The sequence below is a fragment of the Tamandua tetradactyla genome, chromosome 18, assembly GCF_023851605.1.
Source record: "Tamandua tetradactyla isolate mTamTet1 chromosome 18, mTamTet1.pri, whole genome shotgun sequence".
NCBI lineage: Eukaryota > Metazoa > Chordata > Mammalia > Pilosa > Myrmecophagidae > Tamandua > Tamandua tetradactyla.
This window is the reverse complement of record NC_135344.1, coordinates 28,336,608-28,355,172: the sequence shown is the minus strand read 5'-3', so window position 1 is coordinate 28,355,172 and position 18,565 is coordinate 28,336,608. Positions and strand designations below refer to the sequence as shown.

General features: G+C 38.4%; 1 protein-coding gene and 1 pseudogene across 9 annotated transcripts in view; one reads left to right on the top strand and one right to left on the bottom strand.

Moving 5' to 3' along the window:
* Positions 1 to 8,048: 8,048 nt before the first annotated feature.
* Positions 8,049 to 13,236, bottom strand: LOC143662400 (glycoprotein-N-acetylgalactosamine 3-beta-galactosyltransferase 1-like; annotated as a pseudogene).
* Positions 13,237 to 17,079: 3,843 nt separating this feature from the next.
* Positions 17,080 to 18,565, top strand: part of POLI (DNA polymerase iota) — an 81,747-nt gene continuing 80,261 nt past the window's right edge. For 5 of the 9 annotated variants that reach the window (XR_013165111.1, XM_077135433.1, XM_077135428.1 and 2 more), the window contains exon 1: positions 17,080 to 17,250. Coding sequence is in view for 4 of the 9 variants with exons in the window: in XM_077135433.1 (XP_076991548.1) it covers positions 17,112 to 17,250 (139 nt within the window). In the remaining 5 variants the exon portion in view is untranslated. Of the gene's footprint in view, positions 17,251 to 17,312; positions 17,472 to 18,565 lie in introns of those variants that run through there. The other 4 variants (XM_077135430.1, XM_077135431.1, XM_077135429.1 and 1 more) reach the window with 2 other exon arrangements.

Below are 18,565 nucleotides of genomic sequence, written 5' to 3'. Positions count from 1 at the left end.
GTACTTGATGGGATTAAATCGACAGTCTGAAAGATGAGGACAGTCAGACCCAGCTCAATTGAATTATTGGTACAACTAACATAATGAGGAAGAAATAACTTAGTATTTCCTGAGCATTTACTCAATAGCAGGTCAGTGTTTCTCCACCCTTAAAGTGCATGTGACTCATGCAGGGGAACTTTTTTACAAAGCCTATTCTGACTCGGCAGACCTTAAGCAAGGCCTGAGATTCTGCATTTTTAACAAGCTCTCCATGGCTGACAGCTGCTGGTCCCCAGTCCACATTTTTGTGTAGCAAGGGCCTACATCCTTAATACTTAATTTAAATTACAATAAATTATTATTTAAATGTATAATAAATTTGGTAGATACAGTATCACATTTTAAAAGACATTGAAGGAGAGGTTAAATAACTACTAAATGAAGAAATCAGAAATTTGTCTAATATCAAAGTTCACTCTTTCCATACCTTAATACAACCCCATAGGAGGAGCAGATGTTTCTTTTCTTCCTTTTTTTCTGTTTTTTCCCTTATTACCTTCCCGTCCTTTCCCTTCCCTACCCTTCCCTTCCCGTTCCCTTCCCTTTCCTCTTTTCATCTCTTCTCTCCTTCTCCTCCCTTCTCCTCTCCTCTCTTTTCTTCCTTTTTCTTTTGTTTTCTCTTTAAAATTTGAGACCAGTATGTCTTCAATATGCCTGATCGTCTGCAGTGTTTGTATAAAATTCATATCCCCAGGCCACACTCCAATCTATTAAATTAGAATTTCTAGATGAGGCATCCAGGAGAATGTGTTTTTAACTGGTACTTAGGCGATCCTTATGACCAGAAAAGTTTAGAAAACAACAATCATCTAGGTCAAACTTTAGTTTTGAAAACTCAAGTAAGGAGCATTGGTGTTCAAAAGATTTATCAGAGAGCTTTGAGAGAACGTCCTCTGCTCGGGCAAAGAATATCTCAGAACCTTTTTAATGTACTTCAATTTCACTGAGAAGGGCTGCTGGTCACAAAGAGTGAACTTCGGTTTCATGAGGTAAGGGATAAGTTTTAACCTGTATCTTATAACAGTGTGCTAAAGTATGGTATCTAATTATGTCACTTTTAATTGTAAGGCGAAAGCAACAACAGCCACAAACTTTTTTTCTCCTCCTTATCAAGTAAATGATCTTTGTCTGCCAGTCTAATTATAGAGCATCTGCATCACTAGAATAAAAGCTCAATGGATAATACCCATATCCAAAGTACATAATTAAATTGTTGACTAGGAACTCTCAATGAGATCAGAGTGAAGGTAATTATTTATCTCTGCTTTGAAAGTGTAACCTTCAGTCAAGGAGACTACCTATACATTTTTCACTATAGGTTGGTAAATAGAGAGCCAAGGAAGCAAACTTTTAAAAGTAAGCATTAATAGCAACACACTTCTTTTAGATATATTTTCTGGCTTTTTCAAAATGCATTTAGTGAACTGCAGTAGTATATAATATTATAAGACATTCTAAGATTGTGATATAGTTGAGTGAGTATACTTACAGATATACATTTTATTGATTAATACATTTTGTTACTAATGGAACTTAATAATTTGATTAATAACCAGAAATCCTTAGATTCTCTTAAATATTTATTTTAAAGAAAATATAATTATATGTAATTTTCAAAGAGAATATTACATTTCCTCCTAAAATTAACAAGTTATTTTGAATATGTTAAAAGGCCTATGATACCCAAATCAACAGGCCAAGCCCTTGATCTTGAGGCTTGCTCTTGTGAAGCTTATGTATATAGTAGAGAAGTTTAGCCTACCTATGGGTATGCCTAAGAGTCACCTCTGGAGGACCTGTTTTGTGCTCAGATGTGGCCTTTCACTCTCTAAGCCCAACTCTGCAAGTGAAACCAATGCCCTCTGTCCCACATGAAACATGAGATCTGGGGTTGAAAGTCTCCTTGGCAGTGTGAGAGATGACCCCCAGGGATGAGGCTGGCCCTGGTACCATGGTATCACAATGCTGTCCTGACCAAAAGGGGGGAAAACTGTAACAAATAAGGTTTCAGTGGCTGACAGAGTTCAAATAGAGTTGAGAGGCTACACTGGAGGTCACTCTTATGCATGTTTCAGTTAGACATTGCTACCTATCATAACTTGCCAACCCCCAACCAAAACCATCCCTTCCAATCCTAAGGAACACCTAGATTCTACAAAAGTTCCATGCACTAGGGTAACTTTCCAGAAACTTACATCCTCCAGATGGGTCTCTGGACCAGATAAGTCCTGAAATGGAGAGGGTCTAACCCTTCCAGAACATCAACTAGTTCCATTCCCCTATCCCATATTATCAACAGCCCGTTCCAACATGAAAAAGTTAGAATGGGCATAGCCCAAATACCCCTAAAGAGTGGGAGAAAGGTCAAAGGTGATGGTGAAGTTATACAGAGAAGTTAGGGTTTAACAAATGAGTATGAGTGCTGAATCATTATACTGATATTTCTTTTAGCCTATAGTACCTTAGAGCAGCTAGAAATAAAAACCTAAAATTGTGGAATTGTAACCCATACCAAATGCTGAAATCTGTTCTACAACTAATTGTTGTGATGTTCTTTGAAATTTATTGCTTTTTTGTGTATATGCTGTTTTTCACAAAAGAAAGAAAAAAAAAGGAGAAGGAGGAGTGTAACAGAGAAGACAGGGTTTAACAAATGAGGGTGACTGCTGAATCATTTTATTGATATTTCATTTGTTCTCCTGTGTCTTGGAGGAGCTAGAAGAAAAAATGAAAAATCATGGAACTGTCACCTGTACCAAACTTTAAAATCTGTTCTATAGCTACATGCTAAAACATACTTGGAAATTTATTGCTTTTTTGTACATAGGTTATATTTCACAATAAAAAAAGTAAAAGGTTTTTTTTTTTTTTTCTTACATGGGCAGGCACCGGGAATCAAACCCAGGTCCTCGGGCATGGCAGGCAAGCATTCTTACCTACTGAGTCACCGTGGCCCGCCCAGTAAAAGGCTTTTATACAGAAACCTCACTATGACATAGTTCACTAAAAGAAGAACATGTTACATGGCAAATAAACCAATAAAAATATACAGATTTTTGGATATGGAGCAATCTGAATTTGAAGCCAAGTTTGGGTCAGTTGCTTAACTTTCTGAGCCTCCATTTCCTCACCTGTAAAGCAGTAACAATTCCTTCCTTGCTAGGTTTATGTATTACACTAAAACTAGATTAATGGGCCAAGACAACGTCAAATATAAAACACATGCATTGTGGGAATCCCAGAGGGAGAAGAGAAAGAGAAAAGGGCAGAAAGACTATTTGAAGAAATAATGGCCAAAATCTAGCCAAAAATGACACAAAGACATGACTCTGCATCCAAGAAACCCAATGAATTCCAAACAGGTTAAACCCAAATAGATCTACTCCAATATATACTACAATAAAAATGTTGAAAGCCAAAAATAGTGACATCTGAAAACAGCAAAAGGGAAGCGATTCATCATCGACACAGGATTATCAATCAATACATTTGTGTTAGTTTCTCATCAGAAACCATGGAGGTGGGACATCATATTTAAAGTAATGAAAAAAAAATGCCATTCAAGAATTCATTATCTAGCATAACTATCTTCAAAAATGAAGAAGAAAAAACAAACCAAAAAAAAAAAAAACAAAAAAAATGAAGAAGAGTTTAAAACATTCCCAGATAAGCAAAAGCTGAGGGCGTTTGTAACCATGAGACCCACCCAATAAGAAATGCTAAAAGGAGTTCTTCAGGTTGAAAGGAAAGGACAGTATAGCAGCTTCGAGTCATATTAGAAAACAAAGATCTCCAGCTAACCACATTGGTACATATAAATGTCAGTACTATTGTGTTTGGGGCATCTAATTCTACTTTTTTTTAATTACTAGATTTAGGATACAATTGCATAAGAAATAATCATTTATGTTATGGGCAGGCAAATTGTAAAGAGATAATCTGTGACAAAAGCAACATAAAGAGAGGGAACAGAGGGGTTTAGAAGCGGAGACTGTGTATGCTATTGAAGTTAAGTTGGTATTTCAACTTAGTTATAGACTTAGGATATTAAATATAAATTCCATGGTAATCACAAAAAACATATTTTTGTGCACAGAGTATGTGATTAATGAATAATACTTCTTATAAAACAGGTTATAATTACTGAACTCCAAGAGGACCTCCTTTAAATCACTCATAAAGTAATCTCAAAGAAGAAGTCCCCCAATACCTGTTTAGCAAAGCTCGTACATATTTACTTCCTCTTTGGCTTACAGTGCAGTTGCATGATATCTATATTTGACTTGTTCAAATTCAACTATGTGCACTTGACCAGAAAGAAAAGAATGGGAAGAGGAAACAAAAACCCCACCAATTTAAAAACATCTAGGCATTTTGGCCCAATACTCCACTCTAGCATAAGCAGAAATGAGAATTGTGAGTCTTTCCCTCAGTTGATATTGCTACTAATGGGCCTCAAAGTATGAGCATCTCACTATTCATAGTATAATTCTAGTATTTTGAGATAAGTAAGTAATGTTGTGCATAATGCCTCTAACATAGAAGCCCACAACTGTATTTTATGTGCTGTTCAATAGTACTCTAGCCAATGCTGGAGGAAAAACTGGCTCTATTGAACTCTTGAGAAATATTATGTTTCTCTCTGAAGTAACAACTTCCTGAGAAATTTTCCAGTACAATTTTCTTATCTTTTTATTTTGAAATAATTTTAGACTTGCAGAAGTTGTAAAAACATTGCAAAATTAGTTCAGAAAGTTCTTTTGTATGCGTTATCCAGTTTCCCTAATATTAACTTATATATATAATATACATGATACATATATTCAACATACATAATATAATTATCAAAACCAGGAGATTAACATTGGTACAAAACTATTAACTAAATTATAGACTTCATACAATTTCACCAGTTTTTCCCCTGCTGGCCTTTTTCTATCCCAAGAGCTGATGCAGGATCCATCTTTCATTCGTTTATTACATCTCCTCAGTCCCCTCCAACCTGTGACAGCTCCTCAGTCTTTGTCTTTTATGTCCTTGAGCTGTGTCTCCTTAAAGTAAAAAAAAAATAACTCTACAATATACTTTTTTGTTTTTCTACAACGTACTTTTAAAAATGTCTTAAACACAGCAAGCAGACTCACCACCCTCCCCTTGTCTACGTGGGACATGACTACCAGAGGTGTGGATCTTCCTGGCAGCGTGGGACAGAAATCCCAGAATGAGCTGAGATTCAGCATCAAGGGATTGAGAAAAACTCTAGGATGAGCTGAGACCCAGCATCAAGGGATTGAGAAAACCTTCTCAACCAAAAGGGGGAAGAGTGAAATGAGACAAAGTGTCAATGGCTGAGAGATTCCAAACAGAGTCGAGAGGTTATCCTGGAGGTTATTCTTATGCATTAAGTAGATATCACCTTGTTATCCAAGATGTAATGGAGAGGCTGGAGGGAACTGCCTGAAAATGTAGAGCTGTGTTCCAGTAGCCATGTTTCTTGAGGATGATTGTATAATGATACAGCTTTCACAATGTGACAGTGTGATTGTGAAAGCCTTGTGTCTGATGCTCCTTTTATCTACCTTGTCAACAGATGAGAGGAACATATGGAATAAAAATAAATAATAGGGGGAACAAATGTTAAAATAGATTTAGTTTGAAATGCTAGTGATCAATGAAAGGGATCAGTAAGGGGTATGGCCTGTAAAAATTTTTTTTTTCTGTTTGTTATATTTTTCTGTTGTCTTTTTATTTCTTTTTCTGAATTGATGCTAATGTTCTGGGAAATGATTATGATGATGAATATGCAACTATGTGATGATATTGTGAATTGCTGAGTGTATGTGTTGGGAATGTTTGTTTCTTGTAATTTTTTTTAATTAATAAAAAATTTTAAAAATAAATAAAAAAAAGAAAAGAAAAGAAAGGAGACCAAAAAAAAAATCTTAAAATAAAAATGTCTTAAGTAGGTATTGATTTCTCAGATAATTCTGTGTAAAACCGAAATCAGCGGATTATTTATTAACTTGTCATTACATAAGTGAATGTAGCAGATGGCATTATTCAGATGAATTTAACTGCCTGAGTGATAACAAAAAGAACAAATATTCTTGTTCTTGGCTGGTTACTATCTTATAGCAGGAGCCATTTCAGAACCTGGCTGAAAATCTATTGGTAGCATTCCATTTCTAATGCCACAGTTCTAACTTTTAAGTATTGATTACCACTGATTTCTTAAGTCTTTCTGGGTTTTATTAAAAAAAATTAAGGGGGGGGCCTTGGTGGCTCAGCAGGCAGAGTTCTCGCCTGCCATGCCAGAGATCTGGGTTCGATTCGTGATGCCTGCTCATGCAAAAAGAAAAAAAAAAAAAGCCAAAGTTGATAGACATGTAAGAATCATCTTACTTAAAAATCTAAAAATACTTATTTAAGGCATGAAGGTTTTAACAATCAGTGTGATCTGTTTAGAGGCAGTATGTACAAACATGTTGTGGTTGTTAGATTCAGTTGTCAACCTGGCCAGGTTAAGGTACGTAATTCTGCTGCTGTGGACATGAGCCAATGGTATGTGAACCACATCTGTTGCTGATTACATCTGTATTTGGCTAGGAAGTGTGCCTCCTATAATGAATGATATTTGATTTAATTGGCTGGTGCTTAAATGAGAGTGCTCAATGTAGCATGGCCCAAGCAGCTCAGCATACCTCATCTCAGCACTCACAGCTCAGTCCAGGCCTTTGGAGATGCAGAAAGAAATCACCCCACAGAAAGTTGTTGGAACCCAGAGGCCTGAGGAGAAGGCCAGCAGAGATCACCCTGTGCCTGCCTTCCCAGGTAAGAAGGAACCTCAGTTGAAAGTTAGCTGCCTTTCCTCTGAAGAACTAATAAAATAAATCCCCTTTTATTAAAAGCCAATCTGTCTGGTGTGTTGCATTCCAGCAGCTAGCAAACTAGAACACATATCTTTCAACTATAAACATTAAATGAGCATTAACTGCACTGATAGGATCTTTTAAGACTTTTGAGGTATGGTGGCAGAAATAGAAATGAAAAGTTGAGACCTAGGAGGTTTAAAAATTTTTAAACATAATTCAAAGGATAATAGTCACCAACTGATGTGGATGTTAACTAACATAAAAAAAGTACAAATTTTCATTCTGCTTTTGAATATCAGCAGCAACATATGAGTATTTCTAGTGGAATATTTTGTTTTTGTTCTTTTGTTTACTGTGGTTTCTTTAGATTTTGTTTTCAATTATTATTATTTTTTTTTAATCTTTATTTTGGATTAAAAATACAGGTTTACAGAAAAGTTGCAAACATGATAGAGTTCTCATATACTCCTCATCCAGTTTCTCTTATTGCTAACATTTTACAATACCACAGTACATTTGACAAAACTAAAAACCCAATGTTGGCACATTTCTTTTTTTTTTAATTTCAAAGTATGGTTTTATTAATGCAGTTTAGGAACAGTGCCATTCATATGCCACCATAATCACAGGAAAATTCATTAGCCAGTGTGTGGCAGAGAGGGAGGGTTGTTTCATTTATGTCATACTGCAAATACCAACTTATGTTTTGCATTTATAAACAACACTGAATAACAGTTTTTTCTTCTGAATTTTTCTTTAAGGCAGATCTTTTTAGCATTGTGTTACTAACATGGTGCAGTGTACTTTTGGCAAATTCAACTGTTTTAGTTTCCTAGTGACAATAACACATATGATCAGGAACTGGCACAGTCCCTCTACCTGACCACCATTTTAAAAACACATATTGTTTATACATATATATATATATACACTACTATATAAAAAAACACATTTTAACAAACTTCACAGCTCATTAAAGCTTCAGTTTACAGTCATCATATGAAAGATTTCTAATATGAACTGTTCATTTAGAAAGAATTCCACACTGGGATTCCAGTGTTTTATATCAGAAATGCAGAATCCTTCTTCAGTGCAATGTCAGACATTTTACCTCTGTTCAGTCATGTTTTTCTTTCAATAGTTTCCTAATTTTACTAATGGATCACTATTTTTGTATGTTTCACTTATTTCCTTTAGTATGTTCTCAGGTAAGGCAGTTTGAGATCTGATAAATAATCACGTGGGCAAAGATGATAAATGAGGTATTCTGCCTCATTTACATATTTAGCAGGTCAACATAATGAAAAGAAATTGCAAGATCGGAACCCTCTACAGAATTATAGTTATAATTCCAGTACCAAAATGTTTTGGGTGGATAACCTTCGATTAAATGGTATTCTGGTACAAAGGGACGGTATCTCTGGAATCCCCTTCTTCTACATTTATAGTTTTCATGCATCTCCCCAGTGCTAAGTCTTCGATGGAGGAACTATGTATACATTTGTCCATTTTAAACGCATCAGCAAATCTCTTCAAGTCTTCCTTGCTCAATACATAATTTATTCCTCCACTGGTGTAGCCCTGCTTTGCATAGGGCTTAAATCTTCTCCCAAAGTGGGGTTTACAGGGTCATATTTTGAAAGACGCCATCTCAAATTGTCTATGTATCATTATCTGCTTTCATAAACCAATAAGCACCTTCTAAATAATGGTCATAAACATACTGAAAAGCTTTTTTTTTCCAGTAGAGTTGGTCTCTGCCTTTGTTATTTTTTTTTTTTAATTTTTGTATGCTGTATGGCGATTTTTCCCTGTGAGTATCCCATTATTGAAGTACCGTTTGTTGAATTTTTTTGTTTGTTTTTGTTTTGCTTGTTTGTTTGTTTTTGGGGACGTGAATGGATTGGGAATCGAACCTGGGTCTCCCGCATGGCGGGTGAGAATTCTACTACCGAACTACCCTTGCATCCCTTGCCTTCTTTGGTTTTTAATCCCACAGCAGAGAAGTCCTTATTTTCTTTCGAACTCATAAATGAAACTTTATTGGCTTGGCCACCGTGGTTCAGCAGGCAGAGTTCTCGCCTGCCACGCGGGAGACGTGGGTTCGATTCCCAGTGCCTGCCCATGCATAAGAAAAAAAAAAAAGAAAGAAACTTCATTACAACGTTGGGCCCTTGTAAGCGTTGACATATTTGGCCTTTTTTCTTCAAATTTTGAGGTCCTGTCACAATCCAGCAAAGAATTTTAACTTTCTGATTGAGTTTTTCCGCGATGTCTGTGTCCTCACCTTTTTGTTGCCTGACATCTGTATTGAAGCCCATCTGTCCTTCTAGAGGATTCTGTCCATTATCATTTGAATGTCTAGCATGAGGATCATTATGAAGAATATTAGGCTGGTTATCACTTTGTTCTTCCAATAAAGTACTAAAATAGCTGCTGAGAATATATTTTTTTTTAAATCCGATTGTTGATCCACAGAGGAAGATTAAAAAATTCAGCCAAAATTTAGAGGCTATTTCGCGAAAGTTTTTCTGACATCAGTGGCGGCTCCCTCTCACCCCTCCTGGGGGGCGGAGAGGGGGACGACACAGGGCGGCGCGGTGGTCGCAGAAATGACTCAGGGCGGCGAGCCCGGGCTGCCTGGTGCCGCCCACATCATTCCCGGGCAGCCACAGCTGCCGGGCGGGCCCTGAGAGCCCTCTGGTACACTTCTAAAAACTAAACTTGAGATTTATTGGGATTTCACCAGTTTTTTCATAGATACTCCTCTTTCTGTTCGGGAATCCAATCTAGGGTGCCACATTGCATTTAGTTGCATTGTCTCCTTAGTCTCTCCTTCAATCTGTGACAGCTCCTCAGTCTTTTTTTGTCTTTCATGACCTTGACATTCTTCATAAGTATTGGTTACTTATTTTTAGATCACCTCTCAGTCTGAGTTTCTTTGAGGTTACTTATGATTAGAATGAGGCTAGGCATTTTTGGTAAGAAAGCCGCAGAAGTGATGCTTCTGAGGGCATTGGATCAGGGTATATGACGTTCACATGGTCACTTGGGTAATTTAGCTCTGCCAGGCTTCTCCAATGGAAATTTGCAAGTCACTATGTCCAGTTCACCTGCAAGGAGGTGGGGGTGGGGAGACTAAGCTCCACCTCCTGGAAGGGGGCAAATCTACATATTTTATTTGGTATTCTTCTGTAAGGAATATTTTTCTGTAGAAGACTTTACAAATATGATATTATTAAGTTATCCAACTCTTTCGCCGATATTGAAATAATGCCATTCATTCATTCTACAATTATTTTTGGCAGATACTAACAATGTACGAGGCACACAAGGTTCCCTGCCCTAATAAAATTCACATTCTGCTAGGAGAGAGAGTAAAAACAAGTAAACAATGCATAGACAAGATCATTACAGCATGGGATAAGTGTTATAAATGATACTTGATGTGACAGGACAGTGTGGCATACTGGGGCCATCAGAGAGGGTGGTTTGGGAAGGTCAGTCTGAGGTGCTGACACTTCATTGAGAACTGGAACAAGTCAATTCTGCAAAAATTCTTCCAAAGTATACAATGGTCTGGAGGCAGAAAATTGTCCCGCAGAACAGAAAGGGGGTTGGTATGGCCTAAGTGTAGGGAACAACGTTAAAAGTGCCATGAAAAGAAACAGAGGAGAGAGGCAAAGCCTGCCCTAGCAGGACCTTGAAAACCATGGCAAGGAAGGAGCTTTGTTTGAATTTCAGTTTAAAGGCAGTAGGAAGCCTTTAAAGGATTCTTAGCAGGACAATGAAATCATATATTGCGTTACTAAAAGATCACTCTGGCTGTTCTGGGGCACGCAGATGGTAATGGGGCACAAACAGCAGCATCAGGGAAAAGTTAGGAAGACATTGCAATAGGCTGAGGCATAGATAGATGCGTGTGGCTCCGGCCTGGACTCAGAGAATGTCAGCACAAATGCAGAGAAGGGGTGGGACTGAAGAATGTTAGAGGTGGAACTGACATGTCTTGATATCGCAGTGTGTTTACATACATTGTTATTGTGTTTTAATTAAGAAAGATAACAGCCTTACAGAATTTTAGGAGGATGGAGTTATCCAAGGGAGGGGTAGAATCAAACTCCCAAAGATGTGTATACAAGGATGTTCATTGCATCATTATTTGTAGCAGAAAAAGATCAGAAACTCATATCCATTGATGTGAAATTGGTAAAATGGCGCATCCATTGAAAAGAATGCAGTAGGTATTTGTTTGCTGAAAAGAAATGGTATTCAGAAGTACTAGTAAAAAAGCATGGTGCACTAAAGTATGCAGAGTGTGATCCCACGCCTGTGAAATAGAAATTATTTTCTTTATGTCTACCCTTATTTTAATCATGTAAGAAAAAGTCTGAGGAATTATATATGTTTCTGTTAAACTTCGGTGTGAAGAGAGGATTATGGGCGAGTTTCACTTTATACTTTATACTTTTATTGCCTTATTAGAATTTCTTAATGGATGAGAATAAATTTTTTAAGTAGAGACACAAGCAGTGCTTTTAGGATTAATCGATTATTTCAATGAAGTCATTGAATTAACTTGAAAATATAAACACCATCAATATAAATATTATTTTCCTGTATGGAGAAGGTATATTAATCTCAAACAAGAAAAATGGAGAAGATTATTGATTAAATTGGAATTATTAACTTTTCCAAGATGATAACACCATCTTGATTCATTTCCTTCAAATTAACATTAAAAACAAATGAATGTACAAAGGTTTTTCTATGTTATTTATTTAGGCAATGCATCTCACAATAGTTTCAGTGATTTGGTAAAGAAATAGATACACAAATTTTTTTGTGAAATACACCTTCTTTGCAAGTTGTGCTTTATGAAAACTGTGGTTCTTTCAGGGCTCTGAGAATATGGATTATTATGTATTATTTCCATTTCTTCTTTATTCCTTTCTATGTTTTCCAAATTTTCCAAAATATTCATGAATTACTTTTGTAGTCAGAAGAGGCTTTTTTAAAACAAAAAGTTATATCATGTTTAAGTGTCTGTAAGTTTAACACAGTGTACCTGATCTGTGTCAATCAGTTTGCACTTTTTACATGGCATCAAGTAGTTCTTTTTCGGTGAATGATTGAAGCTTGAGGACTTTATTTATAAACTGGGGCCAACCGACTTGTGGTATTGTGATCACACTGATCCCCACCTTCCTACAACCAAAATGAGGAGGCAAGTTCCATTGAGCACAAGCTGAGGAGTAACAGTTAAAAGGTCATTAACAAAATGACTATGCAGACTTTTCACCTGCCTTCTATAAAACTAAAAGGAAGTTCAAAGCCAGGAGAAGCTGACTGTTAGAGAAACTCCAGCCTCTTACACCTCCGCTTAGCCCCACCCACACGGTATGCAGCACATACTTTCAGGTTACACAGAGAAAGCTTGAAACTGCAGCTATGGCGTGGATGTGGTGTGGAGAGAGAGAGATAGAGAAAGAGATTGTCACACCACATATCATATATGTGTTAGCTTTCGACTACCAGAAGCCTTTCTGTGTTTTCTGGTTTTAGCTTCTTAGCCTTGTAAGTTATGTTTGACTCATTACCCTTTTGCCCTAGGGGTAACTTATGAGCTCCATAAAAATGCTGACATTTTTCTTAAATCTCTTTTCTAACAAATGTATTCTATTTGCTTTATAGACTTAGAATGTAAATTCCCACAGTGAAAAGCAGTTACATAATTCTTGTCTCCTCTTTCTTTCTCTGAAGATGTCTTTTCTGTAATTAAAAACATGTATCTAAAGACCAATTCTTCATTACAACTAGAGAACCTAAGTTAAGAAAGGGCAGTTGGGAATAGGGTGATGTAACCATTTCTGCCTATGGACTAGGGTGTCCCAACCTCGGCCCTATTGACATTTGGGGCAGGATAATTCTTTTTTGTGAGGAGCCATCCTGTGCACTGTAGGCTGTCCAACATCCCTGACCCCTACCCACAAGAGCCCAGCAGCACAGAGCTCTAGTCTTAAGTTGTAACAACCAAACTGTCTCCAGACATTGCCAAATATTTCTTGGGGAACAAATCGTCCCCATCCAGTGCACTGAGCCAAAGACCTTACAAAACCAAGCCCTGAATACCTCTGACAATTAAAATTGTTCCCTGAGCCTGTCATCAACCCCTCTCTACCTAACTACCCACCAATGTAAAACACTGGCACTCACAATGAAGAATGGCTAGAGTTCTGCCTCTGAATAATTATTGGCCAGTGTGGCCACGAGGAGATAAACAGGCACCGGTACCTGTTTCCCACCTTTCACTGACACACATGCTTACGCTTATCAACTTTAATGTACATAAGTTCATAAGGTGTTGACTTCTGAAGCTCTAAAGTGCCCTCAGTTTCTTTAATCACTGACCATGTTCTGCAGCCCAGTGTTCCCCCATGAATATTGCCTGTATGTTATGAGCTAATTTTATTTAATGAAATGTTTATTCTGCTTTGCAATTATTTTTCTCATTTGGCACTTACTTATATAATTATGAACCAAGCTCAAAATATTTATTTCCTGAAACTATCCTAGATTAGAGCCTATTAATTACAACCAGGAGGAGGGTTTATAGATTTTTAAAAATACCTCCGCTGCCCCCAGGAAAAAACTTAAAGCAAATATTAGCTAATATAAATTTTATTTTTATGCCTCCTAACATATTTGAGCGATGTTTTTTTCCCCACTCCAAGTTGTCTAGTATTTGAAGCACCAAGGAAAATGTGACAGAGAGTTAGTTTCCATTGTGGGAAGAACACAATTAATGAATTCTTCCTTATGGAAAACTCTGAAAAGCACATCTGCCCATTTACTACATTCGTGAAGCTTGGGCAAGGACCTCAGTCTCTCCTAGTCTGTTTCATCTTTGGTAAAATGGGTATGATGATACCTACTGTGGTAGTTAAGTTCAGATGTCAACTTGGCCAGGTGAAGGCACCTAGTTCTGTTGCTGTAAACATGAGCCACTGGTACATGAACCTCATCTGTTGCTTATTACATCTGCGGTCGGCTAGGAGGTGTGCCTGCTGCAATGAATGATGTTTGATTTAATTGGCTGGTGCTTAAATGAGAGAGCTCAACATAGCACAGCCCAAGCAGCTCAGCACACCTCATCTCAGCACTCACAGCTCAGCCCAGGCCTTTGGAAATGCAGAAAGAAATCACCCCAGGGAAAGTTGTTGGAACTCAGAGGCCTGGGGAGAAGGCCAGCAGAGATCACCCTGTGCCTTCCCAGGTAAGAAAGAACCTCAGTTGGAAGTTAGCTGCCTTTCCTCTGAAGAACTAACAAAATAAATGCCCTTTTTTAAAAGCCAATCTGTCTCTGGTGTGTTGCATTTCAGCAGCTAGCAAACTAGAACACCTACCTTCTAAGGGGATTTTACTGAATGAGGTAATCTGTTTCAAGTCTTTAGCCCTGTACTTGTCATGCAAGTGTTTAATAAATGCCTTTTCTATGCATATTCACTTCCCTGCTCCTAGGGCCAGCTAAAAAATTTGCAAGGCCTAGTGTAAAATGAAACTGCAGGGTCCCTTGTGAAAAACTTATTAAAAATCGTAAAATGGCAACACCTGATATGAAGAACAGGGTCCTTATAATCATGTGGCCCAATGTACCAGCACAGGTTGCACACTCATAAAGCTAGCCCTGCTTGTTCCCCAAGGTTTTTCAAGGTTTCCCTCATCTATCTTTCCTCTAAACTAAATGGCACACTTCAAATTTGACAACTGACAGGGAAATAAATGTAACTAAGTAAAGAGAGCTTGATTACACGTGTTGCTTTTCAATGCTGGTTGACTTAAATTCAGGCTGTTGTGTTAGTGAATGCAGGGCCCTTCTGAAGCGGCTGTTTTATCTGCTGTTCTATTTTGGAGGTTTGCTTCATTCCCAATCTGGAAGTATTTAAAAAGAAAGAAAGAAAAAAACACTTTAGTTGACTACAAGTAATTGGACTTTTGATTGGTGGCCTAAGAGGCACTTTATGGTTAAAGAGGCACTTGATTCAAAAGCTCTTTCTCTAGACTTATCAAACAGCATCCTCAAAGAAAGCAGCATAGCTCTAAACCAGTGTCTTAGGTCCTAGATTAAAGACTTTTAGGAAACTGGTCCAGATGTCTAAGAATAAATCACCCAAAGAGGAAGACTTGGCCTCCAAACCACTGAGCTCAGTTCTGTCTGTTATTTCTTACCTTTTATGGATACATCAATACGTACTTGAGAGTTTCTCAAAGTTTTCACATCCTATAGGATAAGAAGTAGAATCACGTAAAAACCAAAATATATGTGCACTAAATATATAGAAAGACAAGGGCAGAGAGGGAATTTCCCAATTTCCTCTGTAGGAGGAAATACACACGCCCTCCCTAACAGAAGGCAAAGAGACCACTTATGAGCATGTACCTATGTGTGGGGCAAGTGTTTCATATACATTGCAATATTAAATGTTTTCTTTCATTCATTATTTTTTCATTAATCTCCAGGCCTTTCTTTTTTAACTAGAGAAAGTAAGGATCATTTATGTAACCTGCCCAGAGTCACACAACTAGCAGCTGGGAGGGTCTGGATTGGAGTTTTTATCTGACACCAAAGCTCTTGTATCAAAATTTTATTCAGTTTTGATGATTAAAAGTTCACAGACTCAATTCTGCAAGCGAAATCATTGCCCTCCCCCTTCATGGGACATGACATCCAGGAATGAAAGTCTCCGCTGGTGGCGTGCGAGATGACCCCCAGGGATGAGCCTGGCCCTGGCACTATGGCATCAACAATGCCAACCTGACCAAAACGGGAAAAGAAGTGTAACAAATAAGGCATCAGTGGCTGACAGAGTTCAAATAGAGTTGAGAAGCTACTCTGGAGTTCACTTTTACGTATGCTTCAGTTAGACATTGCTGCCTATCTTAACTTGCCAAACCCCAACTAAAACCATTCCAGTCAATCCTAAAGAACACATAGGGCATCACATAAGATTCTACAAAGGTAACATGCACTAGGGTAACTTTTCCAGAAACCTACAACCTCCAGATGGGTCTCTGGATCAGACAAGTTCTCAAATGCAGAGGGGCCAACCTCTCCAAAACATCAACTAGTTCCAAATTATCAGCAGTTCCTTTTAATGTGAAAAAGTTAGAATGGACATAGTCCAAATACCCCTAAGGAGTGGGAGAAAGATCTAAGTTGATGATGGACTTACACAGAGGTCAGGTTTAACAAATGTGTGAATGCTGAATCATTATACTATTTCTTTTAGTCTTCAGTATCTTAGAGTACCTAGAAACAAAAATCTAAAAACTATGGAACTGTAACCCATACCAAACTCTATCTGTTCTACAACTAATTGTTGAGATGTACATTGAAATGTATTGCTTTTTTGTATATATGTTATTTTACACACACACACACACACACACACACACAAACAGAAAAAAGAGAGAAGGAAGAGTATAACAGAAAAGATAGGATTTAACAAATGAGTATGACTACTGCAACATTATATTGATATTTCTTTTGGTCTCCAGTGTCTTGGAAGAACTGTAACTCATAACAAACTCTAAAATCTGTCCTATAGCGACTTGTTAAAACAATTTTAAATGTATTACTTTTTTGTATATATATATATATATTTCACAATAAAAAAAGTCAAACAAATATTCAGGGGCTCAATTTGTCATGGTCTCTTTAATACAAACAAAACGCGACAAACTTTAACAACCTTGTTAATCCTATTAGTCCACATGGCTACTCCGCTGGTACTGTAATTTACACGCTTTCCCCCACCGCCAGAACCAGGAGTTGTTCAATATCTGAAGGTTAGCAACTTTTTAACAGTTGATCCGGAGAACCAGCTGGTCTCAGAGCACAGATAAAAACTTTAAATTCGTGGTTTTGGCCTAACTCCTAAGACCCTTAGGAGTTAATTAAAAATACGTAGTTTGTAGTTTCAATCCCTGGCGGCCGGGCTCGCTCCAGTCGGCGGGAGAGAAGTCCAGCACGTGGGTACGGACAATTCGCAGACCGGCAGGTCACTCCGGGTAACCGGCCGGTCGGCCGTGATTGCGCAGGCGCCACTTCCGGGTCGTTTGGGGGTGGTCGGCGCGGTTTCCCAGGAGACCGGGCGGAAGCGGCCGGAAGCTGCTGTGCGGTTGGCGGCAGCGGGGATGGAGAGAATGGGGGTGGAGCCCGAGGAGGAAGGAGGCCGAGACGAGGAGGAGGACGCGGCCCTGAGCATGGACGCCGGGGCGACAGGCAGTCCCCTGGGAGCGCCGGGGCCTCAGGAGCCTAGCGGCCCGCCTCGGTGTAAATAGGAGGGGCGGGAGGGCCGGGGAGGGGGTAGGAGGGCGGGCGCTGGGTGAGGTGGCTGGTGGGGCGCGGCCGCCCCGCCTTGCTCAGCTCCTTTGGTCTTCTCGTCGTCACCAAGCGGTGCCCAGACCAAGTCGGGGTGATGGGGCTGCCTTTCGCTGCCTAGGGTTTCGCTGCTATAATCCCCGAGAAGGATGGCTTCGCCCAGTATGAGCCGGGTGGGGCGCACAACTTGTTAACCGGGGTTATATATACTTTACTCCCCACTCCTGTGGGGATAAAACAAGCCCTCACTCAGCCATCCAAACTAAAACTGAAGATTTCCGGATGGTTCTTGGTTGGAGAAATTAAGATCTTTGCGGCGTTTGGGTCTCCGCCTTAGGGAGGCAAGGGATGGGATGACCCGGGGTTGAGACAGAGGAGGAGGTACCTCCGGGTACAACTCCAGGGCTTGGAGGGAAAAAAAACTGAACTCCCTTCCTTTGTCTTGTTTTTAAATTTTGTATTTTGGAATAATTTTAGATTTACAGGAAAGTCGCAGTGATAGATTCCCCTAATGTTAATATCATATATCGCCATGGTACATTTATTTATTTAATAAACCGCAGACTTTATTTAGAGTTCACCAGTTTTTCCATTAATGTTCTGTTTCTGTTCCAGGATCCAAACCAGAACACCGCACTGTATTTAGTCTCCCTTGTTTTAGCTGGTATAAAGAACAGTAATCAACTTTCTCTTTTCCCCTGACTCCTCCCAATGACCAGCTACTTTATAAAATCTACGGATTATTTATTCATTCTTTCAATTTAGCGGATATTATTTGTAGTCTACTATATGCCAGGCACTGTTCTAGACACTGGGGGTTCAGCACTGTGCCAGATAAGTTCTGTCATATGGGAGCTAAAAATGACACCCACTGAAACCCATAGATTCTATGGTGTGCCATTTGGTGTTTCAGATCTTTTTTTAAATTAAAGACATGCCCCTTAAAATAATTTTTAAGTCAGTTGAAACCTTTGTTTCTCTTTCAATTTACTTTAAACAAATTTCCAAATATGGTGTTAGCTTTTGCATTATTCTTTAGGATCAAGAATTTTTTTCATCAAATTTACTACTGTCCTGAGAAAAATGCAGGGCAAAAAAAAAAAGAAAAAGCCAAGTGACCAAGTCTGAAGATCCTACTGAAGATGATGTTTGTAATTTTTAGGTGCTCTGACACATAATAAATCTGAGAAAAAAAGTTTTAAAACTATTATACCTTCTCTTATTTGTCACTTGCCATGCTTTATGGACCTGTCAATTGCTCAGCAAT